At 46.8% G+C, this 27,813-nt stretch overlaps 3 protein-coding genes across 8 annotated transcripts in view; 2 read left to right on the plus strand and 1 right to left on the minus strand.

The window, feature by feature from the left end:
- Positions 1-8,565, plus strand: part of PRRC2B (proline rich coiled-coil 2B) — a 46,555-nt gene extending 37,990 nt beyond the window's left edge. For 5 of the 6 annotated variants that reach the window (XM_066562985.1, XM_066562984.1, XM_066562988.1 and 2 more), the window contains exons 28-32: positions 225-462; positions 1,857-2,033; positions 2,707-2,798; positions 3,321-3,441; positions 3,835-8,565. In XM_066562985.1, coding sequence (XP_066419082.1) covers positions 225-462; positions 1,857-2,033; positions 2,707-2,798; positions 3,321-3,441; positions 3,835-3,975 — 769 coding nt within the window. In that variant the 3' untranslated portion in view covers positions 3,976-8,565. The remainder of the gene's footprint in view (positions 1-224; positions 463-1,856; positions 2,034-2,706; positions 2,799-3,320; positions 3,442-3,834) is intronic. The other variant, XM_066562990.1, reaches the window with a different exon arrangement.
- Positions 8,566-8,887: 322 nt separating this feature from the next.
- On the plus strand, positions 8,888-22,975 carry POMT1 (protein O-mannosyltransferase 1). Its single transcript, XM_066562666.1, has 21 exons — positions 8,888-8,919; positions 9,588-9,711; positions 10,297-10,440; positions 11,101-11,207; positions 11,797-11,847; positions 12,175-12,321; positions 13,279-13,390; positions 13,865-13,930; positions 14,053-14,146; positions 14,574-14,729; positions 15,303-15,433; positions 15,657-15,752; positions 17,073-17,165; positions 18,148-18,244; positions 18,333-18,425; positions 18,919-19,039; positions 19,285-19,382; positions 19,895-20,008; positions 20,490-20,616; positions 20,697-20,874; positions 21,080-22,975. Exons 3-21 carry the CDS (start codon positions 10,319-10,321, stop codon positions 21,252-21,254), a joined length of 2,178 nt encoding a protein of 725 aa, XP_066418763.1. The 5' UTR covers positions 8,888-8,919; positions 9,588-9,711; positions 10,297-10,318; the 3' UTR covers positions 21,255-22,975.
- Positions 22,965-27,611, minus strand: UCK1 (uridine-cytidine kinase 1). Its single transcript, XM_066562667.1, has 7 exons — positions 27,508-27,611; positions 27,145-27,304; positions 26,276-26,372; positions 26,043-26,185; positions 25,869-25,963; positions 24,743-24,791; positions 22,965-24,458 (listed from the first exon to the last, which is right to left on the minus strand). Exons 1-7 carry the CDS (start codon positions 27,592-27,594, stop codon positions 24,271-24,273), a joined length of 819 nt encoding a protein of 272 aa, XP_066418764.1. The 5' UTR covers positions 27,595-27,611; the 3' UTR covers positions 22,965-24,270.
- Between the last annotated feature and the right edge of the window lie 202 nt (positions 27,612-27,813).

Genomic DNA, 27,813 nt, shown 5'->3' on the forward strand with positions numbered 1-27,813 from the left:
TGTTGAATATTCTGGCAACACAAGGACGTGGTTGTAAAAGCTTAAGAGTGGAAGTAAAAAATCCTGGTAACTAAAATGGAAAGTGGCATCACTGCTTATTTCTAAGCTGTCAGTTTAGTTGTCTGACAACTGATGGCAGGCCAGATATGGTTTGGCAGGGTGTGCTTGTACAGTCTCCAAAGGTTTTTTGTGCATCATGACTGAAGCATGTTTTTTTCCTGCAGGTCTCAGGTGTACATGCACCCCAGTCTGTCCCAGCCCAGCACCATGGTCCTGACAGGAGGCACTGCTCTGAAGCCTCCATATTCCGCCTTCCCAGGCATGCAGCCCTTGGAGGTGGTGAAAACCCAGTCTGGGTCCCCCTATCAGCCCATGAACGGAAGCCAGGCACTGGTTTATGAGGGGCAAATAAACCAGGCTGGTATGGGAGCCTCCCAGATGATGGACTCTCAGCTCACACAGGTTAGGAGCAGGACTGGCGAGCCACTCCTTTGGTCCAGGCTAATTCACAGCCACATGTTTCTGAGGATGGGTTGTAACATGTCTGTCTGAACTAAACTCTTTGTAAAGAGGCGGAAGATTTCCCCGAGACACTGTTCTGTGAACCATGGTTTCACATATGCAGCACCTTATTTAATGAGATGGTTGCTCATACCTTGTCTGTCCCTGCTGAGACGTCATTTTGTCACTTGGAAGTCAGACCTTCCAGTGCTGCATGCATAGGAGGCCATGATGCAATGGTTGTCCTAAAAGCACCTCTTCTGAGAGCCAAATCCCAGTCATCTCTCCCAGCACCTCAGCTTCCAGGGCAACTAGGAACTTGTATTAAAGGCTCATCCGTCTTCTCAGTTCATTTGTCGTCCAAGTCTTATTTACAGCTTCAGCTGATCTGTTTGGCAGAATCCTAACAGGAATTTCAATGTGTGAAAATGTTTTAATAAAGCATGGTTCACATAAAAACATTGAATTCTACTGTGACCATAGCTGTGTTTGTGGGCATGTGCTCTGATTCTCTGGAGAAATTTGATAATTTTATTAAACTCATCTTACGTTTATCTTGTGCAACTTGTTAAGGTTTATTTTTTGTTTCAGAGGGATTTTTATGTTGTGACTGACGTAAAGAGTTAATCCTGAAAGTAACTTAGGTGAGGAAAATACAGAGAACACTGGCAAACGAAATATTTGAAGAAATGCTATATCCATCATGAGCGAGTAACTTGGTTTCTTTTGCCAGCCTTAGATTGGTTTTATTTATTTATTCTAAAGTGTTGATAGACCCTCCCAAATCCAGCAATTGTGAGAAAAATCAGAGGGAACAGGAGGTTCCTCAGCCCTGAGCTACAGTATTTTTTTGTAATTGCTCTTAATTGTGTCCATCATTGGTTTGAAGCTCACTGTGAAACATGGAACTGAGGTCCCCATCGCTTTCTCTGAAGGTCCAGTCCTCAGAATGTTTTGGTGTAAGAGTGTAGGAGATTTTCAAAGGTGAAAACAAAGCACCTGACACTGCACTGACACTGCCATTGTGTGAAGGGAAAACAGACCCATGAAGTGACCATGAGGAAGACTGGAGAACTGGGCTGTAGGAATGGAGAACAGCCCCCATCCACGGGCAGTTAGGTTAACTTGATGGCATGTTAAGAACCCAGCTGATAAAGAGTGTTGGCAGCACTGCCAGAACATCCATTTCAGTGTGAAAGTCCCTCTGTTACAGTCATTTGCGTTTATTCCGTGCCAGACCGCGCTGTTTGGGAGCTTCCTTTTGGCAAGGCTGTGCTTTCAGGGTATTGGGAGGCAGCATGTCAAACACGAGACTGTTACTGCCTTTAAGGTAACTACATGTCCTTGTCACACAGCTGACAATGCCTGTGCCTGGCTCCCAGCTGCCTCTGCCCCGCTACGGCTCTGGCCAGCAGCCCCTGCTTCTGCCACAGTCCATCCAGCTTCCCCAGGGGCAAAACCTGCCTGTAGGAGCTCCCCGAAGAATCCTCCCTCCTGGATCCCAGCCTTCTGTTCTTGCTGCCAGCAGGGAGGTAAGGATTAACTCCTGGTGCTGCTCATGGCATTCAGTAACCCCTCCTGCGTTGAAGTTTGACTCCTTGCTTTTTAAAGGGGAGAATGGCTTGTTTGGGATCCTTAAATATCCAAGCCAAGGATTGCTGTTAAAATGAAGGAACCCTTTTCCCCTCATCTCCAAAGTGCAAGCCAGCAGTTTTCAGGTTTTGCTGCTGGTCATCATTCTGTTTCCAGGGAGCCACATCCTGCCTTGATCCAGTTTGGAGTCTCCAGTTTTATTACATGTTTACACAGGTTTTCCCAGAGTGCTTGAGGGGTGGTGAGCTCCAGACACAGTTGGAATACTGCCCAGATATTTCACTCTGTTGTGAAGCTTGTCCATTTGAGTAGGTATATTAATGTCATGTCTGGTTTGATGGATTCATATCATAAGTTTGTCTTACTATAGGGGAGAGAGAGCACAGCAGTTAACTTCCAGGTTCTGTATTTGCTTGTGCTGCTGGCTTGGTGCTTTAATACAAACAGATTATTTCACTTACAAGCCTCACTTTCTTCACCTGAAAAATACTTCTTCTTTTAAATGGGCTTGATGGGGAGAAGGGCAAACATTTGGCTTAAGTTTTGATATGAAGTAATGAGCGATTTGTGAATGCAAAGATGATACTCTCTCTCACTCATTTTCCTCTGTAGTCCTCCCAGATGGAAATGAAAGGGTTTCATTTCTCCGATGGTAAACAGAGCATGTCCTCCGGAGGGTCAGTCCCGTCCCCACACACGTACAGGTGAGACCTCCACACAGCTCGGGCTCCTTAGGATGGGAGAGAAACATGGTGCACCCATCATCCCTGCACGAGATCACCTGGCTTTTCATGTCTAGAATGTGCTCACTTCAGTCCAAGTACTTGTGTCTAAATGCATGGTCATGGCTTTCATTCTGGGTGTGGGCCAGTGTGTGTACCTGACCTGGTGCTTTGTGGGAAAGTGCATGAAGTTACTTGTTCACTGAATCTCAAACATACGTTGGAGTTGGTGTGTGCTTTTGTTCCTTGTGAAGGTGGGAAACCTGAGGATCATTGAATAAATGTTTTTGGTCCTGAAGATGGGAGTGCTCGTGTCTAGACACATCAGGTCATCGAGGCTTTTGCAAGACTAAATTATTGTTTTTTCTCCTAACTGACCCGTGTGTTGTCATTTGGAACTGTGGAGCTCACTGATCTGCACAGCACAGGCTCGTGCCCTGTCTATTGCTGCTTTGCTGTCTTTTTTTTCTTTCACACATGAATAAGGCTCTCATTCCATTGTAGAATTTACTCCATGAATGTTGTCGACTCTTCGATTTCCAGGCCTAGCTCTGCCAGCCCCAGTGGGAAGCCGTCGGGACCAGCAGTGAGCATGGGCTCTGTGCAGGGACACTATGTACAGCAGGTAGTGTACCCGAGTTCTTTGTACAGCCCAAAAATACCTGCTCTCCTACACTGTTGTGCCTGTGCCTTGGGCTGCAGAGGAGAGGCAGAAAGGCCTATGTAACTGAAGCTCCATGTGGGAGTTGGTGTTTTCCCCTGGGTAGGTGAGTGTTTTACTGAGTCCAGGAGTAATTCTGTGTGATTTGAAAGTCAGGAGAGATTAGTTCCACTAAGTTCTACTGTGGAATTATTATAAGTTACTTGCATTGCCAAATATATGAGACACTGAGATCCTTAAATATGAGGTGTTACAGGAGCAAATTCAATGTCCTGCATGAATGATGGTCACAGTTTGCTTGTTCTGCCTGCCTAGAGGTGTCTGTCCTAGCTAATGCTTTGGTTTTTGTGTCAAAAGGCAAAGCAGCGGGTGGATGATAACAAAGCCAGTCTGGGAGCAGTGAAGCTGCAGGAAACAGCCTCCACAAACCAGATGAAGCCAGTGCGCACAGGAGCGATCAAACCTCAGGCAGTCAAAGTGGAGGAGAGCAAGGCCTAGGAGCACCTCTGATGCCCAGCTGGTCCTGCTGCCTGAGAGGCACCACAGCTTAGACTGGACCCCACTGGATCTCCTGAAAATCTCACCAGATCTATCCCCACCCCACACTGACTGACTACAGCAACATCATTCAAGCCCCTCTCCCAACAAAGCAGTTTGAAACAGTGGATATGACATTGACCTGCTTGCTTTAAAACAAACCAATCATGTGACTTTTAAGTGGCTTTAGCCATTTTTTTTTTATTTTTCCCCCTCCCCATGCCCCATCCACAGGTAGCTGTGATTGCTCACTTGGCAAAGCCCGTCCTTCTCCTTCCCTACTTCTGTCTCAGCAGAGTGGCAACTGGGGGAGAGGGGTTTAGTTTGAGGTTTTTCATTTTAAAGGCAGCTGAGGTTTTTACAAAAAAGCTGTATCTTTGTTTATAGCAGAACTTTTATATGTTCTCTCATTCCCCCCCTTCTTTCTGCTTTCCTCATTCCTTTCAGAAAAGAATTCCCTTCAGCTAAAATGGTGTTCTGACAAAACTCTCCTTAGTTTTGTATCTGGTTCTGTGCTATGTTGAGAGTTTGAGTTTGTTTGGGTGTATTTTCCCAGATGATTTAGCCTTTCAGACTATTTGATTAAAAAAAAAACCAGGACAGATATGACATTTGTTAATTTTTCAGTATTTTTGTTTTAAGCTAGAGGCAGTGCTTGCAGTAGGAGGCGATGTGTACTAAAGATATGTAGTACATCAGTGCATAAATCCTGAAACACAGCTTTGGGGTGCTTTGTGCACAACAAAATTTAGCATTTTCATTTTAAGGAAAAAAACTCAAACCACCAGATTTCTGTTGCAAGCTCATACAGATCTAGGTGTTTCAATTTTTCCTTTTTGTGGGTTTCGGATTTTTTTAGTGACTGCAAAACACGCGCCAAAATGTAAATCATAGATTTACAAAGTGTAACATTTGTTAGGAAGAAAAAAAGTTCTCACAGCACATGGGTCAGAAGAGTTGGCTAGAGCCAACGGGTCTGTATGGACTACTTTTTGTAGTTGTGATGCTCTCTCATGCTCCCTGCCTTGGCTGCTCGAATTCTTCGTGTCTCCTGAGACTTGTCCTATATTGTGTTCATCCCTCGGGGCTGCTCTCCTAAGCTTTACTCTTTTCCCTGAGTCTTGCTTTCTATTCCTCTATTCCATGGCCTTTTGTAAAATTTGCATAGAGATACGTTGGTAAGGGAGCCCCTCTGCAAGGCACACTTGGAACCTCCTGTTTTGGGTTGGAAGCACGTGGTTACAGAGGCAGATTGGAATCATCCTTCTCCTCTCCTTCCCCAGGTGAACAGCAAAGGGTTCTTTACTCTGATGCAGTTGCATATAGTGTGTGTACAGCATCGTCACCTCACCACTCCTCTCCAGTATTTGATGATCTACACAAGGAAGATCCCAGTGGGAGAGGTTGGGTTTTATTTCTTTGGCTGTTTGGTTTTGGTTTATGTGAGTGAATGTGTGTGTGTGTGTGCGTGTGTGTGTACGTAGATTTTTTTAGGACAGACCTAAAAGTTCCTGAAAGGACTTGGAGTCCTTCACCTGATGGTAGTCTATAGCAAAAACTACTTTCAGCTAACTTGGTTTGTGTTGTTTAGCTCTTTCAAAATGTAAAGTAGGCTGGTCACTCTGAAGTGAGGGACAGAACCATTTTTGGAGATGGTGGCTTGCTCACGGGCTGTGCATCAGCCTCTGCTGGGTGGCAGAAAGTCATTTGGTGGTGGTTCCAAAGAAGATTATTTTGAACAAAGAATGTATTGGGGAAGGGATCTGAAAGGTGTTCTTGTTTCTTTGTTTGCTTTTTTTTTCCCCCCTCCCTCTCCCCTTTCTGGAAAAAGATCCTTTGTAACTTTGTAAGGATGCATTTGAAGTTTTAAGCTAGGCATAAATATGATTTTTATACAGTAGCTTTAAAGAGCTTAGAAACCTAAACTAACTTAGGCATAGTAATGTCCCCTCTCCATAGGTGTCCCCATGGAACATGGCAGAGAACCCGAAGGGAAAGGGATAGGATGGTACTTTAAGAAAAAATAAGAGCTCTTTTTTTCTTAGGTTTTATGGATTTTAATTTCAGAGCAGAGTGTGCCAGCATCTCTCTAGCATCCTCCTTAAAGTACAGGGTTTGAGATTTAGTGACAAATATTTCCCCAACCTTCAGACATCTCCCAGATCTGCATCCTCATCTGCTAGTCCTGCTCCCAGTGTTTTCCAAAGATTGCACCTCCAGTAAGTCATCCCACCCTTGTTTGTTTTCTCCCTTGAAATACCATTAACAGCAGAATTGTCTGTTTGGGATTTTTTTTATTATCCTTCTGCCCAGCTGGCCCTAGCTAATAAGAGCCCAGAATCTAACTAATGGCTAAAGAGACTTACCTGAGCCCTTCTCATCTCTTCCCTACTCTAGACACACTACTTCAGCTTTACAAAAACACTAACCTCCTTCCTCCCACCTGTGTGACTTCAAAATGGTCAAATGTGTTGGAGAAACTGGGTTATTGCAATCCAAGTTACTGCAGTCCCTCTGGTGTACATGCCATCAGAACTACAAAACTTCCTGTTGAAAAAGGTCACCCTTCTTTCTCTTTTAATCACTCCATTCCTTCCCCCAACAGAATAAAACACTAGAATTTATTTATACGTATTTGATGTTGTAGGTCTAGGTGAAAAAGTAATTGTTTCACTGCTCTATTTATATATTATGTCTGAATTATTCTGTGCAGGAAAGGCCAAGAAATGCATGTGAGCTTCATTCCATTTCTCAACTTTGTGTGACTGTCAGCTGCAGTTGGCAAGACTCTCTCACTTAGTGGAGTTTTGTGTGATGGAAAGCAGTTTTAGAGCCCAAATTTCTACAGTGCAATATTCTTCTCTGGCATATATTTTTGCTTGTTTGTTTGTTTGTTTGTTTAAAGCTAGTCCAAGGTTAGTGCAGTTTGTGGTGCTCTGGAGTCAAAAGGAAAAGCCTCTGATCCTCAAAGGAGCAGAAAAGTCAAGGGAGCTGGAATAGTGATAAAAATCCAGCGTGGAGAGGAGGATGGAGATGCACAGAACAGATCACTACAGTTACAGAGGGTCCTTCTGCCTGCTGTCGGCACTGTTGAAGGGTTGATTTATTGCTGATTTATTCCTTTGTGAGTTGCTTTTGCTTTGACTGGAAGTCAATTGCAGTCTCCTTCTGCTGGGAAAGGTGCAGGGTGCAGTGGGAGGGAAAGGTGGAGCCCATCTTTGCAGCAGCAAGCAGGAATGTTGAGAGGCCGAGTGCTGCTCTTGTTCAGCAGAGGGTCTGAAGCACCTGTGTGATCAGTTCCCTGCCACGGCCAGCGGCTCCAGTCAGTGCTGCTGCCCTCACCCCTTCTGCTCTTAGCTCTTCATTTAAAAACAAATCAACATTGAAGTCTGGGAATTAAAAAAAAAAAAAAAAAGATGGTGAATAAAAAGGCACTCCAGTATATTCTAAAAGACAAGCAGCACAGTCACCAGTGACACAGGTCTTGCTGTTGATGTCCCATAGCTTGCTCCTGGCTGTGTCAGCACCTCTGGATGTGTTTGCTGCCCCTTGCACTCCCATGTGTGGTGTTCATGCAGAGCCACTCACTCCATCCACACCTTCCTTGCAGGAATGCTACAAAGCACAAGCTGCCCTGTGGTTCCTGTGTATTTAGAGTTAGGTATTCAAGTGAGATGAGTGTTTTTGCTGTCTCTCGCCTCTTGGCCACACCAGTCACGTTGCAGCCAGCACCCCTGCATGCCAGGACCTCCTTCTGTTGCATTTTCTTAACCCTCCCTTTTCCTCCAGGCTGGTTAAGCACATGTTAATTCCTTGTAGCACTGGTTATTTTTTATTCAGCAACTCAGTTTCTTCATAAGAAAGTTGCATTTGTGAATAAAATTTCATTTATGGCAGCCACCAGTGTGCTTAGTTATGGCACATGGACAGAAAAGGTGCATTTTGCTGAAAAAAGAGACAGTAGAGTCCAGCTATTTTTGTTGTTTATTTTAATCCAAAGACCACCAGGTTTTCCAGTGGCCATAGACACTCCCTTGGGTTTAGTGGCTTGTTCTGGCTGCTCCAGATGTCCTTGACTGTCCCCAGGAATCACAGCTGCAGCAGTGAGGCGCTCACCCTTTAGCATGTCTTAGGCATTGTCCTTAGCTGGAATCCTCCCTCTGGTTCTGTAGAAATTGCATTTGTTGTTTCTCAAGGGGATACTGTCCTCCTTAAAGCTTTTAACTTCATGACCTGTATAGTAAATTTTTTTTGGCCTTTCCTCTCTTTGTCTTTTCATGTAGACCAGATATTTGAAAGGGCAGACGATGGATAATTGTGTAACGTGCAACCTGTTTATATTTTTTGGAAACTTTAACTCGGACCGGAATTCGAATCACGGAATCACCAGGCCAGTTGCGGCACACTCTTTATTGCCCTTCTCCTCGTTTCAGTACCTATTGTTTCTCCTTTCAAATATGTGATTGTATTAGCTCTTTCCATATGAAAGAATTCTCCTTATTTAAATAAAAAAAAAATTAAAAAAATAAAGCAGATTATGCTTTTCTCAAATTCCCCAGTCCCTTGTCTGGTTATTTTAGTTAATAATAATTTTAAAAAAACGAATCCGACAAAACACAAACAAAGCAACCCCCCCCCCCAAAAAAAAAACTTTAAAAAGAACAAACAAAACAAACAAAAAAAAACCAAACCCAAACAAAAGAAACAAACTAAACACACAACACAAAAGCCCCAGCGGCGGGGTGGGTGGTTATGACTCTGAGCCCAGGTTCCTGGCGAGTCCCTCACAGCCGCCACGCTGGGTAGGCCGGACTAGCTCCTCACACGCAGCGTTGCCATGGCAACACTTCCTGCTTCCGCCCCCGTGCGGATGCGTGCGTCTGACGTCACATCCGATATCGGCAGGTAGGGGCGGGTGGAGCGCGGCGCGCGGGAAGGCCCCGCCCCCCGGCGCCGTGTGGGGTCGTGTGGGGCCGTGTGGGGCCGGGGGTCGCGGTCCTCATCTCGATCCCGGTTCTAGGCTTGGTCCCGGTCTTAATCTTGATCCTGCTCACGATCCCCGTCTTGCTCGATCCCAGTCCTAGTCCCAATCCTAATTCCGGTCCTAGTGCTGGTCCCGGGCTTGTTCCTCGTCCCGCTGGTCACCCGCCCCCTTCACCCCCGTAGAACTGAGGGGGGTGGGAGAGGCCCCGGGGGGCCTGGGGTTGGTGCTCCTCTGCCCCCCTCAAAGGAGGTTCCAGGGCTGGATCCAGGGTGGGTGGTGGCGCTCGGTGACCCTCTGAGGGCCACTTGAGGGGTCTGAAGTGTCCCCCGAGAGCTTAAAGGGGGCACAGGGCGCGGTGGGGGGCGCTGGCCCTGCTCCCTCATAAAGGGGTGCGGAGGTTTGAGTGTATCCCGAGGAGGAGCCGAGGTGGCGCTGCTCACCTGCCCTGGGCCCAGCTGTACCGCAGGGCCTCCACCAGGAGCTGCTGGGCGCGCAGGGCCTGCGAGGGGATGACAGAGCCCGGGTGGGAGCGCAGCTCTGCCAGGGGCTCCTGAAAACTTCGGCTCCACGCAGCGCTTGTGTTTTGTAGGCACAGAGAAACCAGGCCAGTGGCACGGCTCTGCATGGTGGTGATGTGCTCACATCTCGCTTTGTTCTCCCCTGATCAAAGCCACGTAGATGGATTTGTTCTGGTAACTTTGCGTTGTGTTGAGGTGAGGAAGCACAGCACGGATTCTCTGCTATTTTCTGACCTAGCTTTTATCACTTCTGCTTAAACAGCACCTGTACCTGTGCTCCAGTAACTTTCTAATGCAGAGGGCGTTTGGGGGATCTGCCCCTCCTATCCCCACTCTCAGAAAAATACCTCAGTTTGTAAGGAAGCAACTTATTTGAGTTTTTTTTTAAGCTACGTGGGCTCTAAATAGCTCCGTTAGTGAGGTAATCTGGTTGAGCACATGGGCTGTCCATCAGTGTCATCAGAATTTGGGCTATGAGGTTTGCTTTGCACAAAGCAGAATAGAGGCTGTTGAATTAAGCTGCTGTGTTTCTGCAGAACCAGTGTAAGAATAAACAAGGTTTCTAGCTTACTACTGCAGGCAGAAGCAGGGCAGATGAAAAGTGTGTCAGCTCAGTAACTTTATTTTTACAACTAGTCCTGTAGGTAGAATAGAAACACAAAAACATGAAAAGCAAAAGAAATTTGGAAAATTAATTACCATGAGCTGCTTGTAGCAGAAATCAGGCTTGATGCTTTCTGTGAGCCAAAGGGTGACTGCTGCTCTCTTCTGCTCTCAAAGGTTCAGACAAACCTCTGACAGGATGTTGGGATTTCTGAAGGAGCCACTTGTGGTCACTGCAAAGATCAATGTGAGCCTTGTGGCACTGACTGTGATGGGATTAATAAGTCGTCTCTGGGGGCTTTGCTATCCACGGGCTGTGGTGTGAGTAATGAGTTTCTTTTATGCCTGAATGACACAGACTTGTTTTTCAAACATTTGTGAGCAAAAATGCAGGAGCAGAAGAGCACAGCTTGACTGATGTCAGCCTCTGTAAATCATAGAATCACAAAATCCCAGACTGGTTTGGGTTAGAAGGGATCTTAAAGCTCATCTTATTCTGCCCCCTGCCGTGGGCAGGGACACCTTCCACTATCCCAGGTGCTCCAGCCTGGCCTTGGACACTTCCAGGGATGCAGGGGCAGCCACAGCTTCTCTGGGCACCCTGTGCCAGGGCCTCCCCACCCTCACAGGGAAAAATTCTTTCCTAAAATTCATCTCAACCCACTCTCTGTCAGAGTGAAGCCATTCCCCCTTGTTCTGCCATCCAGGCTCTTACAGTCTCAGCCCATCTTTCCTGTAGGCTCCCTTCAGGCACCAGGAGGCCACAATTAGGCCACCCCTGTGGGCCTTCTCTTTTCCAGGCTGAACGATGCCAATACAGCAATAATCCTTCCCTCATAAAAGCCCCTGAGGAGAAGGGCCAAAGCCTCAGTGCTTCCTTGCATTCTTAGCTCTCTACCAACAAATTGGTGTTTGCTTTCTGAGTATCCCTGCAGGATCATTGCTGTTAGATTTGACATTTTTCTGCCTCTGGTGTTTCAGTTTCGATGAAGTTTATTATGGCCAGTTTGTTTCACTCTACATGAAGAGGATCTTCTTTGTGGATGACAGTGGCCCACCCTTTGGCCACATGCTGCTGGCCTTGGGAGGTAGGGTCTCCTGGAACTGGGAAGTGCCTGTTGCTTGTTGCTCTGGAAAAAAGAGGTGCTGGTTAGAAATGAATCATTAAATCCACTTATGGGGAAAAGCACAAAGCACATGAGAGACTCTGATGCAGAGAGAATTGAGTTTTATTTAGGATTGTCAGGGAGCTGTTACACGAATAGAGGGGGGATGATGAAGCCATGTATCCATCACCTCATTTTATCCAATCCTCTCTCTTGGATTTTATCCATCATCTCTCCAATCCTTTGGATAAAGAGAAAAGTAAGATGAGAACTGCTAGTGCAAGAAATAGCCTCAGTTCCTTTCTGTAGCTGAGATGCCACAACATCAAAGTGTCTGTATGGGAGGGAGGGATTAAATATACATCTGACTTTGTCACTGAGAATCCCTTGTTCCCAATGTGCCTCTGCACATTCTCAAGTATTGCTGCAGACAGAACAGTATCAAAGAGGACCCTTTTGGGAAAGAGGGCCTTCATGCAAGGAAAAGCTGTGTGTTTGGGAAATGGTTCCCAGTTTAGCACCAGGTTTTATATGTGCTTTGAGACTGGAAATTCTCTTGTTTATGTTGTAGGTTACTTAGGAGGATTTGATGGAAACTTCTTATGGAACAGGATTGGAGCTGGTAAGAGTTGTTTTTAACTGTCTCATTCTTTAGAGAAAATAAGCAGAATTTCAGCAACTGATGGATTCCTTTTGCCTGTCTAGTGGAAATAACACTTTTCCAACACCTTCACTTCTCATTTTAAACAAGTCTTCTGCAGGTCTCTAGCACAAATTAAAAGCACTATGAATTCATGGCACAGGCTTTCTAAATCAGCTAAACAGTTTAAGCAATACAAGATGGACAAATCAGTGCAAGTAGGAGTTAATTCCTCTAACAGTCAATAAATTCTCTGTTGGTCTGTCCTCTGCAGCCTGGTGGATCCCTGTTTCCTGTGTTCTGTTTCAGAGTACAGCATGAATGTTCCTGTGTGGTCCCTGCGACTCCTGCCAGCCCTGGCTGGTGCTCTCTGTGTGCCTTTAGCCTACCAGATTTTGGTTGAACTGCACTTCTCCCACTGTGCTGCACTTGGAGCTGCTCTTCTGATTCTCTTGGGTGAGACTGTTCAACTGAGCCCTATTCTTCAAACATGGGGAGAAAAGTCCCTTTTCCCCTTCAGAATGTTTAGGGTAGAGTAGCATCTCCCCAGAAAATATCAACAACAGATCAGCCCTGGCCTGTGTCAGTCTGTGCTTAGCCTCCCTGGTCTCCTCCATCCTCACAGCCCTGCAGCAGGCTGTCCTTCTGGGCTTTATACAAGTTCTTTTCAATATTAACCAAAGCAGGCAGCCTTAACAGCCTCACAGGAAACCACATTTCTTGTACTCAAGGAGGCCTGAACTCCCTTCCTCAGAGGATGAGTTACAACATACTGGCTTTTAACAGCAGGACAACTCAACTTGCAGTCAGAGCTCATCAGATTTCTTCAAATGCAAACTGCAGCAAACCAGCCTGTGTCCTTAGCACTGTGATTTGACACTGTTGTGGTGTGTACAGCTCTGCTGGTTTTGTTTTCTCTGAGGGGCTGCTGGCAGCTGCCTGAAAGGGAAAGAGCCTCTCAGCAGCTCTTTAGCAGCCTGATAAGGGAAACTTCTCCTAGCTACCAGCTTCTCTGATTCTGGCTCATTGCAGCTCCCTTTCCTGCAGATCTGTTGTGGTGCTCATTGCTTGCTGTGCTTGCTGCCTGGACTCTCTGCTTTGAGAAGCACCTCTCTGGATTTCCCAAGACTGATTTTCTTTGCCTTTGTAGGAAGTGCAGCAGCTTTATCTGCCTTCTGATAGACTTCACTGCTTGCCCACCTCTTTGTCTTGGAAACAGTTATGTCCGTGTAATTTGCTGCTGCTGGAAGGTTTTTGTCCCTCTAAAGCCAGCACTTGCCCATTACAGCCAGTAGGAGCTGTCTTTTCCTAAAAGGGAAGGTCCTTCTGTTGGATAACAGTGTGATTGTCTGAGGTAGCACTTGCCTATAGACAAGTTTCTCTAATTTTGTGTCTGTCTCTCTTTTCCAACAGAAAACTCTCTGATCACTCAATCAAGGTTCATGCTTCTGGAATCAATACTGATTTTTTTTATCCTGCTTGCAGTTTTGTCCTACCTGAAGTTCTACAATTTGCAAAAGCACAGGTAAAGCTGGATTGTCTCCCACCCTTTTGGATACTCTCATGGTGACTTTTTTTTTTTGTCATAGACTGTGTTTTTCTATGCCTCTTAACCATTCTGAAACTCACTTCACCTGTCTGTAAAATCCAATGCTTCACCCTCTCATATGGCTGCCCCAGCATCCTTCTCCTGAGCACTGTTAAAGACTGCTTTTACTGTTAGCAGGGTTGTCTTTTTAAATTTTAAAATAGAAATAAAATCTCTTGGGAGCATTTCTTTGCCCACCCAGATTTTTTACTGGAAGGTTTCCTTCTGTGCACAGAAACACTGATGATAACAGGTCACTTAATTCTCCTTTGTAAGTGTTTACAGGCACTGAATTTAGAGATATTTGTGTCTTTTGTTCTCTGATCCTTCCAGAGGATGAAGTAATCCTTAGTAAGGTAAAATTATCTTTAAATTGAGCCTAGCAAGTGATTTAATACATTTACCTTTAAGTGCCTTCTCTGGAAGCTGGTGGTTTTGGCTCCTGCTGACTGGAGTAGCCTGTTCTTGTGCAGTTGGGTAAGTGATGATGTCTTACCTGGACTTTAATGCCTACTGTTCAAGAGAATGTTAGAATATTTATATCTTGTATTAGGTAATTGTGTAGTTTTTAACCATGTTCATTTTTTATGCACTTTCAGAGTGAAATATATGGGCCTGTTTACCTATATGCTGCTCTTGGCCACTGCAGGACTCCACTTCTGGCACATGATAGGAGACCAGAACTTGTCAAATGTATGTAGCACAGCATGCAAAATATATTATTTGTCACTTTCATTGCAGGAGCCTTTGAAGCCCACAGATAACAGTGCAGTCTGTAGCTGGCTTTTGTCTAAAATTCCTTGTCTGGAAACCCTCCTGTCATAGCACAGTTCCCAGCTTAGTTGCTGGGGAAGATGGAATTAAGAAAAATATGTGTGTGTGACTGTCTTTTCTGCTGTTATCCATGTCTTGGTGATGTGTGACTCAAACATGCACTTGTCTCACACACTCCTGCCAGCTCCACTTCAAATCCTTGCTGGAAGTTACCCAGTTGTCCACAAAGTTACAGCTGAATGAGAGCAGTGGGGAAAACTTAGAAAAGACAAACAAATAAAGCTAAGTGCTCTGGAATTTTTAATATCTAGAGCATGAAACAAGTGAGCTTTCTCTGTTCTTCCAGGTTTCCTTGCTGTGCCATTTTCTAGCCCGGGGTCTGGCCCTCATCATCATCCCCATGGGGCTGTACCTCTCCTTCTTCTGCGTTCACTTGGCTTTGCTCTATCGCTCTGGGCCTCACGACCAGATCATGACAAGTGCTTTCCAAGCCAGCTTAGAGGTAAAGGAAATGTGGTCTTGGAGCTGGTTTATTAGAGACAAGAGGGGAAAATGTTCACTATTAGGTGGTGTTTAATCCTGTTCCTTTGATCCTGCATATTTTGCCCCTTTTATGTCATTTAACTATTTTGCTGCTGTAGTACTGCTTTAAGGTGAAGCAATATTAGGACTGAAATCCTAATAACAGATGAAAACCTTTTCCCAATGAAGCAAGAGCAATATATTCACTCCTGCTGAAGGTTTGTCTCTTCCTACAGGAAACTCCACAGAAGCAGATACAGTACTGAACTATGTGGTGACATGGTATACTATAGGAGTGCTTAGCCTGTCTTTTGGAACATGGCTTTAGGAATATTTCCTGACACCCTGTAGTATTTTAGTTTTTTAGGTGTTGATGTATTTACTGTCTATTGAGTATGGTGCTGCAAGACTTGATTTTAGTAGATAAAATCAAATGAGAAGGCACTGTGTGAAGATAGATACTGCTGTGTTGAACTGGGATGTGACTCAATAGAATTTAAACAGTCTCTGGGTGGTTTCTCCTCTGTACTTCCCCTGTCCTTGCCCTTCTCAGGGTGGGCTGGCTCGAATCACCCAGGGTCAGCCCTTAGAGGTGGCCTACGGCTCCCAGATCACCCTGAGGAACGTGCTGGGCAAGCCCATGCAGTGCTGGCTGCACTCTCACACCAACACTTACCCCATCAGGTGAGGAATCTGCCTGGGTCTCTGTGGGGAGGGGCAGCTCTGCTTCTTCACCTGCCAGTCCAACTGTAGCAGTTTGGGTCCTGGCAGTGTTTTCATTGATCCTTCAGAGTCCCTGTGCTCTGTGGGGATGATCAGTGATGTGCTGCTGGTTTGTGCTGCTGGCACTGCTGAGCACAGAGCTGTGCCTTTACACCTCTGGGGGGTTTTGTTACTCCCTGTGCAGGTATGAGAATGGCCGAGGGAGTTCCCATCAGCAGCAGGTGACCTGCTATCCCTTCAAGGATGTGAACAACTGGTGGATTGTCAAAGATCCTGGAATGTGAGTATGCAAGAGATTTAAATTCAGCCTATATGCTTCCAAAACCCAACCAGGGCTTGGATTGGATTGGACATAACTCTTCTCTGCTTATGGGTGCAGAAGCCTGGTGTGATCTGGGCAAGTGATTGCAGCTCTTTGCACAATCCTTCTCAATGTGGTAAAAGCACTACTGAGGGCTCTAAAATCCTGTCTCAACTGCTCCTGCCAGAACATGGGCTGTGCTGTGCACAAGTGGAACTTGAAAGACTCACAGGACCACTGGAGATTCTTCAGGTGTTTTGCATGAAAGGGAAGCTCTGCTTTTTGAAGCCATGGTGTTGGAGTGTCTTGATGAGTTTTATCAAACTTGAATGAGTCTCAGAAAAGAGTAGAAAACACTTTTGAAAAATGAGTAGTTCTTTGTATTAGCAGTGTGGAATGAGCTGTAAGATCTGCCACATAGGGAAGGATTCCAAGTGGTGCCTGTACCTGGGGCCTGGTTTGTGCTGAAGTGTTTTGCCATTGTCACTGTCAGAGCAGGACTCTCTGTCCTTGTTTTGTCAGTAAAAGCCTTTGAGTGACATAATTCCATACTGATCAAAAAGTTGCTTTTGTAGGTTTCTTATGTTGTTCTGAGAACTGTATAAAGAGTCCTGTCAGAAGGACTCTGTGCCATTAGAAGTCATATCCATGTTGGGGAAGTTTGTCCATAGTGCAAATCTTTCAAGTAGGGACTCAAACAGAACCACCCAAATATATTCTTAAAATTTTTCAAACTCAGAAGACTCCTATGAGCATTGGAGGATGTGAATTTCTTCTATGGAACAGTAAAATACAGGCAGCAGTTCAGTGAATTGCAGTTCCCCCTTGCCATGGCCCTGTCCAGAAGCCAGGTGAGAGTTTATATGGTGTAAAAGCCATTGATCTCTCCTATAATTCTGCCAAAGTGACACCTGCTGTCGTGCAGCACCCATCAGACTCACTGAAGCACTCAGTGTTTCACACAAGCCACCAAACAGCTGTGTGACAGTAATAACCTTAATTCACTCCTGACTGACCTGGATTCAGACCACTGACCTAATGCCTGGAGTGTCAGTATCCCATTACTGATCCTCTGACTCATTCTGCCCTTAACTCACCTTTGCCTTGATGAGCTTTGCTTCCATTCTGGTACAACCTATATATTGCTTTAATTTCTCATTTTCTTGCCCAAATGTCTGTCCCCGCCTGCAGCTTCTTGACCTAACATCTTGGTCATGACAAGGTTGTGGTCTATATAAAGGTGTTTATAATTGAACCATTTCCAGTTTAACCATTTGCTGTTGGGTGTCCCTTCCCCAGGCAGCAGCTGGTGGTGAGTAACCCCCCCCGGCCTGTCAGGCACGGGCACATCGTGCAGCTGGTCCATGGCATCACAACTCGCTACCTCAACACGTAAGTCCTTTCCTCCTGCTCTGCTCTGCCAAGTCTGCTGCCTCATTCTGCTGGGTTGGCTCTCAGAATAACCACTTAGTGACCTTGCATTCAGATATGCCATAAAATGCCTGTTATTTGTGGATTTTTACACCAGGGTGCCTTGGAGGGACCTCATGTGGTTAGTGCCATATGCCATCCCTGTGGCCCAGAGGAAGGATGCTGTATGCTTATTTATTTTTTCTAATTGACTTGGCAGTGGGATTTGATCCTAGTTACAAACTTCTTAATGGTTGCTTACTGCTTCTGTTCTTCCCTACTAGTGGCCTTTAGAGGATTTCACAGTTGTTCACATTTCATGGTAGTTCTTCAGATTCCTAAATACAGGATCCCCTCTGTCAGTCTTCATCCTCACCCTTTCATTGCCCCCACTCTGGACAGGTGCAGGAATTCAGTATTTTCTGTGACTTAACCCAAATCCAGCTCCACTGACTTGGATGGCATGCTCCTACCTGAAGGATGTGTTAGGAGGATGTGCTGGACAATCTGGTGTGCTGTGGCTGTTTGCCAGGGATTCCTTCCTGTTTTGAAAGCCTGCAGTATGAAGTTGTCTCCTGACTGCTTCCCAAAGGGCATCTGTGTGTACTTGAATATCACTCAGATTAGGAAGGGGGTTGTTCTGAGCTTGGGTTTTTGCTATGTCCCTTCCAAATCTAATTTGTTTATTATTGGAAACCCCAGTGAACAGCGGCTCTGTTTGTCACAATCAGTGCTTGTTCTTCAGCCTGGCATCGCAGGCATCAGCATTGGCTTCCTCTGAGCCTGTTCCTGGCAGCTCTTGGTTGTGGGGAATGCTCTCTCTCAGAGTAAACAGTGCTAACCCAATAAATGAGTTACTTTTTGCTTTATTACTGAATCCAGTCTAAGCCAATTTCATATGGGTTTGCTTTTTATATGTATTTGGGAAATGGTGGTGGAAGATCTTCCTTTATTTGTCTCCTAGGCATGATGTTGCTGCTCCTCTTAGCCCCCACTCCCAAGAAGTTTCCTGCTATATTGATTATAACATCTCCATGCCAGCACAGAACCTCTGGAGAGTGGTGAGTGGTCAGAGGGACAGGAGGAGCTGATCATGCTCCAGCAGAAACAGCTGAGACCACGTGGATCAAAATCATCTTTCTGTTGTAGGAAATTGTAAATCGTGAGTCTGACACGGACGTGTGGAAGACAATTCTGTCAGAAGTGAGGTTTGTTCACGTGAACACCTCTGCAGTGCTAAAGGCAAGTGGGTTATGTTCATTTGCTTGTAGCTTTTGCTTCATGCAGTTCTTGTGACTCAAAAACTCTGCTCCAAAATAGCTACACCACTGTAACGAATAACCAAGTAAGTAAATTAAAGGAAACAATTGCTCAGTGTGACAGAAGAGCATGTTTTGGGTTGTCACACTGGTACTTCATCCCTCTCAGTATCAAAGCTGTCCCTCTTCTCAAGAGGCTGTGACCACTCTACACAGCTGGGGCTTACAAACTGATGCTGAATCTGTGTGCTTGTGAGATCAGCTGGAATAATTAAGGATCTTTTTCTTCACAAAGTTTGCCAGAATCACTGATTTTATGGCTGTAGTGTTTATTGAGAGTTTTGCATGGTGACTCTTCACACATTTTCTAGCAGTCCCTTGCTGCCATCCCGTGCTCAGGCAGAATTTCTTCCATCCTGAAATTCAGACTGGTAGAACTTTCAGTTTACAAGTTCACAGTTGTCTTTCTCTTTTAGCTGAGTGGAGCATCTCTGCCTGAGTGGGGATACCGGCAGCTGGAGGTGGTTGGAGAGAAGCTGTCCAAAGGCTACCACCAGAGCATGCTGTGGAACGTGGAAGAGCACAGATATGGCAAAAGTATGTCTCAGCCATGTTCCTGAAGCAGGTTTCACTTCATGGTGGTGGGAAGGTGGTAGTGTGTGTGTGTTCAGTTGGCTCTACCGTGGAGTCAGAATCCTTACAAAGTCCCTTCAAGTGCTGTTGCAGTTGGGTGATATATTGGAGAAGGGCTCCTGGGAGAGTGAGGAGCCTGTGTGCTCTCTCCCCTCTCTAGCTTTCTGCCTGTTCTGTGGTTATTTCTGAGCTTTGCTGTTTTCTTCCAGGCCAGGAGCAAAAAGAGAGGGAAGTGGAACTCCACTCCCCCACTCAGATGGACATCAGTAAAAACCTCAGCTTCATGGCAAAGTTCACAGAATTGCAGGTGAGTGTCTTGTTATTCCCTTCATTTTTCCTTCTGCTGCAGAGCAGGAACCTCAGCATTTCTGCAGACTGAGCTTGAGAATTCATTGTTTAATCCTTGCTGATAGTTTGGCTTCCTCACTGTAAAAAAATGTTTCTGAATGCACTTATAAGGGCATTAAAGACCTGGGCTGTCCAGTAATGAATACCCAAGTGATTGTGTAACAAAAAGGGGGGAGGAAAATTGGTTGGGCACCCAGAAGCTGCCTGAAACTGAACTGTAATGTGTGGTACATGCAGTGAGTAGTGTTGATGCCCCTTACTATCTCTGTAGAAATCCATTAAGGAAAGTGCATTATTTAATAACAAAATAAAACAATTGTATTGATCAGTATCCATATGAGATATGTAAAATATTTCTCCACTCCCAGCTTAGGAACTTAACATCTTACATCTGGAGCTGTTCACCCATGCTTGCTGTCCCACCTGTTGTTCCAATGCTGAAAGCCTTCTGCTTACCTTTTTTTTTTCTAGTGGAAAATACTCACATTAAAAAATGAAGACACAGAACATAAGTACAGCTCCTCTGCCCTGGACTGGATCACAATGGACACCAATATTGCCTACTGGCTCCACCCCACCTCAGGGGTAAGCATGAGAGGCAGAAGAAGCTGTGAAGCCTTTGAGAAAGCAGAACAGCTCAGATGTGAGCCCCAGGAGCTGGAGTCAGAGCAGGGCTGCAGCTTCCAGCCAAGGACTTTCTCTGTATTAATATATTTTCCATGAGGGATGAGGTATTTGTTTTAGCATGAGATACAGCTTTGACAGTAGTTGCTTTTAATTAAATCATGTTTGCTTGTGCCTTTTTTTTTAAGGTAAATTGCAGTTTAATAGTTTCCATTATTGATTTCATTTAGAAGATGAGTTCATCTCCAATAGCATCCTTTAATGCTTTCCATTACACAAGAGTCCTAAAGCAACAAAGTTTATCAACCAGCTTTGTTCCAGGTTACTAGGCAGGCTCAATCTGGAGCTTAATTTAGCAAGTCTGTGTAGGTAATATTTAAACTTACCTAAAAGAACCACAGCATGTTCCTGCTTCTGGCTTAGACCATCATCTATCCTGCAGGCCCAGATCCACCTCCTTGGGAATGTTGCCACCTGGGCTTCAGCTAATGCTGCTGCTCTGGTGTACGTGTGTCTGTCCCTGTGGTACTTGCTGCGGCGGAGGAGGAAGATCTACGACATCCCTGAAGGTCTGGCTGCTGTGTGTGTGTGTCCAGCTGGAGCCTTGTGCCTTGCTCTGCTCTCAGATGCCATCTCCTGTCTCCTGCAGATGCCTGGCAGCTCTGGATGGCAGCGGGAGGCATTTGTGCTGGAGGCTGGGCTGTGAATTACCTGCCCTTCTTCCTGATGGAGAAAACACTTTTCCTGTACCACTACCTGCCTGCTGTCACATTCCAGATTCTCCTGATTCCTGTGGTACTGCAGCATCTCAGCGATCACCTCTGCAGGTATTTGGCTTCAGCAGAATAGTTCTCTTGAACAGGAGGACTGGCACAGTTCTTTCTCCAGGGCTGCTGCAGGGAAAGCAGTGATTTTTCCAGCAGTGATTTTTCCAGCAGTGGCCAAACTCTGTCATTTGCCTTTAGGTCTTTTGGATGAAGTGTTTGGCCAGCCTTGATGTAACCTGAGTGCTCTTTCCCTCTCTGATCCCAGATCTGTGCTGCTCAAGAGCATGTTCAGTGCCCTGGTTGTGGCCTGGTTCTCCTGGGTGTACTTTGTGTACTGCACCTTCAGCCCCCTGACCTACGGGCAGCCCGCGCTGGCCCTCGCGGAGCTCAGGGCCCTGCGCTGGAAGGACACATGGAACATCCTGATCAGAAAGCAGTGACCACTCCAGCCTGGCTACAGCAAAGGGAAACACTTGTGCAAAGGCAAGAATTTATTGTTAGCATCATGGAAATCTTAACAGTCGCTTCAGGTATTTGGTAGTAGTCCAGATCTAATGATTACAGGGGAAATAAAGGAATGCTGTTACAGAAAAGGTCTCAGCAGTAATACAGCTGTTATGAGCACAGTTCCCAGTTTCTGCCCCTGTTACATTCACCCCTCACTGCCCCTCAGGGTGTGAAGGTTGCTGACTTTAGTCAACAGCATCCCAGCTCCTCTGCTGGGAAGAGCTGCAACAATTTCTTCTCTTTCCTGGAAATACTGTGGTGGTTTCTTCCTTCTGGCACTACATTGCACTTAGGGCCATTTCATGGGTTTCCTATCACTGTGGTCTGCAATCCCATTATATGCTTATTATAAATGGACTCTACAACACATCAGATACTTTTTTCCTATTTTCTTTGTTATGCCTGAAACCCAGATTTCCCTCTCTAAGGCTTGTTCATCTTTAACAATCAGTAACTGGCCCTGCAGCCTTACAGCATCATTCCATGACTCTATTCCTCAACAATGCATTATTTGCCCCCAACTTCCAATGCTCTGCTATCATTTCTATTTATGTAAACACAGCATTAAGCTACATTTATAAATAGTTTGTTCTGCATAGAATAATGACTTGTTACTATTATCTATTTATAATCATCTGACATAAGCATCACTTTTAAGAAGATAAGCAAAATAAAAAGACATTAAGAATTGCTGTTACAGCTAAAGAAGGCTTCAGGCAAGCCAGGAATTGAGCCAAAGCCAGAATAATCCTTTGGCCATGTGGCACTGATGTGAAGCCTGAGGCCTGTTACCAGCAGTGCCAGTATTGCCATTACACCTCAGATCCCATGGGAAAAGGAACTCTGGGCAGGGTAGGACTGATCCTGCTGACAAGGAAACCTGCTCCAGCTTGTGCACGTGGGTTCAGGGTGAAAACACTGAAACCCAGCCCATGGCCTAGCCTGCAGCAGCAGAGAATCCACAGAGAAGGCAAAGGTGAAGCACTGGGGACTCAGTGGGGAATTTGTCATGGCTCTGTCGAGGTGTCTGAGCAGGGCTGTAGTACCTGGGCCACATTCCACTGCTGCATCTCCTCGTGGCTGCAGCAGCAGGTCCTGCAGGGCAGCACAAAGCTGCCAGAGCAGCATTCCCACACCCCAGGGGCTGTGCAGCTCCTCACTGCTCTAAAAAATTCTATTCAAGGCTCCCCCACCCCCCAAGAAAGGTATGATCCAACACCACAGACATTCAAAGCAGGTTTTAGTGACTATTTTGCTCCTACTGGAATCAGCCCTGAGAGCTAATGCTTCAGTGCAGTAGCTCATGCTCTAAGTCTGTCATCCTGAGCTAGACAGCAGCCAGCAGCAGTCAGGAAATGCTCTGCCTTCTCCTGGGCACTGCACAAGTACCACTGAACTGTCACTGAGACACCAACCCTCCACCCCTTTTTCCAAGGCTGAAAATACTATAGGGATGAAGTGCAGACTCATTTCTTAAGTTTGGGGTTTTTTCTCTAAATTTTCAGCCACAACAGAACCAATGGTAACAATTCTGAGTTAAGGGGAGGAAGAACTGTTGAATAGAAGAGCTCCTCCAGCAATGTTCCTTTCTGTGCCTTTTTGCTGGCATAGTGAATGTACCAGAATTACCTTTTATAAAAATGGTCATTTCTGATCACTGTTCATTTATTTATTAGCCAAAGTAACACACCCACAACCAACACAACCAAACCCCGCTTTTAGAAAATTACCAAATATGAAAAAGTTCCTGTTAGTAACATTTCTCTCCCATCCTCATTCTCAAAATTACACCTTAAGTCCAGACTCAAGAACAGTATCACAAGGACATTTTCAAAGGTCCAACCAGCACTTCATTGCAGTTTTTTCCAAACAGACTCTTCATGCTGCTGCAGTATCACTTATCTGGGGTAAACTACAGAAACTGGGATATCACTGTTTGTACTTCTTGTCTGCTCTTTTTAGAAAGCCAGACATTCTTGAGTTGAAGCTGCTGGAGTGCAAGGCAAGTGCTCTGGCCCTGTCTGAGGGTGTCCAGGCAGCTGCCAGTGCCAGCAGGAGGAGGGTCCTGCAATTCCCAGTTTCCCCCCTTGCCGACCTCACCAGCCATCTCTGGAAGTGGACGGATTCTGCCCAGCAGAATTTGCAACCAGCAGTACAGAAATGCACTAAAAGACACTAATACTGACAAGGTCAGGGTTCTGTTTCCATGAGCAACTCAATCCAGTTGGAGCTCACACATTCAGTAACTGTGGTAAAGCACACTGGGTACAAAAAAATAACCGAACAGTGTAGCAAGATTCAGGAGCTTGGAAAGGAATAAATTAGGAATCACTAGAACCACTAAACTTCTTGGGCCTGTCCCCTGGTGAACTGCAAGTTCCCATTTGTCCCAGTCAGTCTCTGTCTCAGCCCTATCTCAAGGGAGAGGTGCCTCTACAGGCTGGAAGGAGGTGGCCAGCAGCAGAGCATGGCCACAACTCAAGGTGCCAACAAGGTGGAGAAGAGTCAGAGCCTGTTAAAATTAACAGCATGTGAGCTAGTCTTGGATAGAGAGAAAAACACCCAAGAGGCAGATGATTTTCCTGCTACAGACGACCATCATCAGGGCAATGGGGTATCTTGCTAGTCACCTGATAGTGCTTAATTTTCAGGGGCATCTTCAGCATTAGATCTCATTCTGAAAATTAAAAAAAGGCAAGTAACACTGCCTTTAACCAGTTCATCAAGTAACAACTCCAGACACCTCAGAGAGAACAGGGAGGGGTTTGAGGGAAGCAGGATGGAAGGCCAACCCCTTCCTCTCCCCTCTGCGAGAAGATTCCCACCAGGATCCCCTCCGCTGCTAGGACGACTTAAGGGACACTTCACCAACCATTCCGTGGAAGTCCTTTGCCAAAGTTGTCTTCGGTGTTGGTGTGGAGCAGAGGCAAAGCCTGGGGCCGTGCCGGGCTAGTGCGGGCGGCTGCTGGACTCGAGGTGGGAGCGCTTGCCGGCCGCCAGCACAGCGGCGCTCTCCGCCTGCTCTGGGAACGGCCGCTTGTACGTCCGGCCGTGCCCGTTCAGCGCCCCCCGCTGCCACTTGCAGATGTCCCCGTTCAGGATGTCCTGAATGTGCTGCACGATCAGGTTTATGGCAACTGCAGAGAGGAATGGGGAATAGAGGACGTGAAGGCTCTCCTGGATGAGTTATCTAGAAGATGTGGAGCATCCAGCCCTGCTCAAGTTTTAACAAGCCCTTAAATGAAATTCTGCCTGCTGTCTGCAAAGAGGTCAGACCTCAACAGGTCACTTTTGCAGCCCTCCAAAGGCTGAGCAGCTCCCTCCCCTCCAGCAAAACCCCTTCCTCAGGAGCAGGCACTCCTCCTGCTCTCTTCCCAGCCCCAAAGGTGTCTCCCCAGGGAAATGAGGGAACTCCTTTTACCCATGTTGTCAACGCCTCTGGGGATGATCACATCTGCATACTTCTTTGTCTGCAAAACAGAAACAGTGGTGGAGGAGGCTGTTAATGGGAAAAGTCAGCTTCATTCCAGGAAGAAGCAACCAGAAAAGTGGGCAAAGATGGAAGTGCTCCAGGGTTGTAAGTTAAAGCTCTCTCTCTCATGTTAACAACCTAAATAAATTCCAATATCATACTGGCAAATGTGCACTGGATTTAAGCTCAGGGACTCTTCTTACTGTCCCTTTGCAGAGAATCATCAGGTAGAAACAGCAGGTCAGGTGTGGAGTCCTTTGCTTTTACCATTTGAGCTGCCTCCAGACACTGCCCATGTCAGGCAAGGTTTGTTTGCCAAGAGCTGGTTTTAATCAGCATTTCGCAAGGCATTGTAAATCTCTGCTGAGAGCCAAGGTAGCCAACGTTCATGTGAAATTCCTGCCTGCCTCTGATAACATTTTATTGATCTCTAGCGCTCCTGCTTTTTCTTCCTCCCCACAGCTCAAAAAAGCCGACAAATTCAGCATTTCTAAAGAGTAGTTTTAGAATCCCAGAATTCCTTTGATCTAGGGCAAGAGGTGCCTGAGTTAGCCTTTTTCAATTTATTTAATCCACATACTGGATTTTGTTCTCATAGGGCTTTTTTACAAATTAATTTGATTATTTTAGTACCTAAATTGGCCTCACACTACATGGTGTAGCAAGCAGAGCTAGAATGTTCGGCCCCAGGTTTTCACCAGTGTTCCCTCTGAGAAAGGCTGTTGGAAACCAAGCTTTTCTTTCTTCCTACAAGACTTAAGAATAAACTGAGAGTGGGAGTCTTTCATTCAGAGAGACCCATACTTAAATAGCCCCAGCAGCTAGCAGTGAGAAAACCTGCTTGAGGCATTTCCACGGTGCTTTGCCAGCAGAAGAGACCATTTCAGTTCCTTAACAACCAGCTTGAAATGGTTGAAGACATGAGGCAGAGAGGAGAACGTGGGATTTGTGAAACACAAATACCAAAAGTCACCACTGCTTCTCCTACAGCAGCTAATTCCCAGACAACCCTGCTCCTCTATCCCTCCCCAAAAAAAGAAGATCCCACAAATGAAATTAGTGAGAGGCTTCGTACCGGTAAGCAGAACTCCTCAAAGGCGGGCTTGACAAATGTGGTGTACTGGGTGAGGATCTGCTCCAGGTCCCTCCCACGCTTCATATCTCGCAGAACTGGGAAGGAGAGATAAAAGCCCTGACTGTTGTCCCATGGTGGGGACGGATAAGGAGCGGGGGCATGGCAGGGCTTTACCTCTGCGGGACAGCCGGACGTCAGAGTCCGTGTCCACAAAGAGCCGCAGGTGGAACATGTCCCGAATGTCCTGGCTGTAGAACACCAGGATCCCCTCAAAGAGAACAACATCAGCAGGATACACCACTGTCGTCTCTGCCAACCTGCCAGGAGGGAACACCCAGAGCTGTTAAACAGGCTCTGTCCCCAGGCTGGGGACACCCCCACACAGCCCAGAAAAAGGCAGAGCCTACCGAGAATGTGTCACGAAGTCGTACGTTGGTACCTCAACCGTTTTGCCTTCAACAATGTTTTTCAGGGTTGAATGCATCAATTCGTTATCGAAGGCATCTGCGGGAGGAAAGTTCAAAGAGAAGGACTTTCAGATGCTGTTGCAGCAAATGATCTGCTCAGATTTTTCCAGACCCAAAGGAAAAACCCTCTGCCCAGTATTCCACCAGGAAAAAAGGAACTTGCAGCCCATTCTTTCCTACCACTAGCACCACAGAACTCTCTGCCCAAGTGACAATGGCTGTGTTTGGTTTCAGAGATAAGGAAGAGACAGTTTACTGTTCACAAGCAACTACAACACAAGGAAATTAATAGCTCAAAGGTGAAGCCGGTAATTTTATAATTTTATCAACCCGCTTAGTAATTGTGCAATTTTGTACAACTTTGTTCATCTGTTAATCAAGAGCCAATTGGAAAACCCCAGGCATCTTTCATGGTTTCCATTACCTACCCAACAGGCACCAGACTTCAGCCAAGGGCAGCTCCCTGTCCCGCCTACAATCCACAGCACTCCCCCGGGCAAGGGGAGCAGCTGTTTGTGTGGACAAGAAGTAACAGGAAAGGATTTGGGGAATGATGTGGTTCATTAGGGAGCCTCTCAAGAGCAGGCAGAGGAGCAGGGAGCAGGCTGGGATGCTCAGCACCTCTGCACGGCTCCAGAAGGGCCGTCAGTAACAACGGGCACAAGGGAAGGACAAATGGATGTTCTGCTGGGGGAAAGCACATTTCTGTTCTCCAACACTTCCCATTTCCTACAGGGACTTCCCGTAAGACCCAGCTGCGCTCCGAGCACGGACCAAACCCTGCTGGGGCCGGGCCGGTGGCGGCTCACCCGGGTGGTCGAAGTTGTACTGTCCCTTGAGGGCTTTGGCCTGCTGCTCGGCCGTCAGCACCTTGTAGAAGCTGTCCTGGCTGAGGATCAGCACCTTGCGCTGCCGCTGCTCCACCTCGTTCTGCCCCAGCAGCTCCATGATCTTCTCGCACACTGTGGACTGAGCGGGACGGGGGCTCAGCCGAGGCGGGGGGACCCCGACCGTTCCCGCGGCCCGGCCCCCAGCCCGCCCTCAGCCCGGGGCGCAGCCTGGGGCCGCCGCCGGCGATGCCCCTGCGGGCGCCGCGCAGGTCCCGCGCCGCGCGGGCTGCCGGGGGCGAGCCCCGGCAGGGTTCCGGCAGGGCCCCGGCACGGCGGGCTCACCTTGCCGCTGGCGGTGCCGCCGCTGACGCCGATGAGGAAGGGCTTGGGGTGCGGCCGCTCCGCGTCCGGGCCGCCGGCGGACGCCATGGCGGGATGGACGGCGGGGGGCGGGGCCGGAGGTGGAGCGGGGCGGGGGGCGGGGCCTGGGTGAGGGCGTGACCGTGAGGGGGCGTGGCCACAGGGGCCGGAGCACCGGCACGGACAGACGGACAGATGGACAGCCGGACGCCTCTGGCTTGTTACAGACAACGCTGTCTTACCCAGACACCTGTGTGAGCGCGTGTATGAGTGTGCGTCTGTCCCCAG

The sequence above is a fragment of the Molothrus aeneus genome, chromosome 19 (genome assembly GCF_037042795.1).
Source record: "Molothrus aeneus isolate 106 chromosome 19, BPBGC_Maene_1.0, whole genome shotgun sequence".
Classification (NCBI taxonomy): Eukaryota; Metazoa; Chordata; class Aves; order Passeriformes; family Icteridae; genus Molothrus; species Molothrus aeneus.

Coding starts and splice junctions, on each gene's coding strand:
- POMT1 (XM_066562666.1), top strand. CDS start 10,319: ATGTTGGGATTTCTGAAGGAGCCACTTGTGGTCACTGCAAAGATCAAT. Junction 18,245..18,332: donor CACAGAACCTCTGGAGAGTG/GTGAGTGGTCAG, acceptor TTTCTGTTGTAG/GAAATTGTAAATCGTGAGTC. Junction 20,009..20,489: donor GGCTCCACCCCACCTCAGGG/GTAAGCATGAGA, acceptor TCTATCCTGCAG/GCCCAGATCCACCTCCTTGG.
- UCK1 (XM_066562667.1), bottom strand. CDS start 27,594: ATGGCGTCCGCCGGCGGCCCGGACGCGGAGCGGCCGCACCCCAAGCCC. Junction 27,305..27,507: donor GCGGCACCGCCAGCGGCAAG/GTGAGCCCGCCG, acceptor CGTCCCGCTCAG/TCCACAGTGTGCGAGAAGAT. Junction 26,373..27,144: donor GTACAACTTCGACCACCCGG/GTGAGCCGCCAC, acceptor TTCCTCCCGCAG/ATGCCTTCGATAACGAATTG.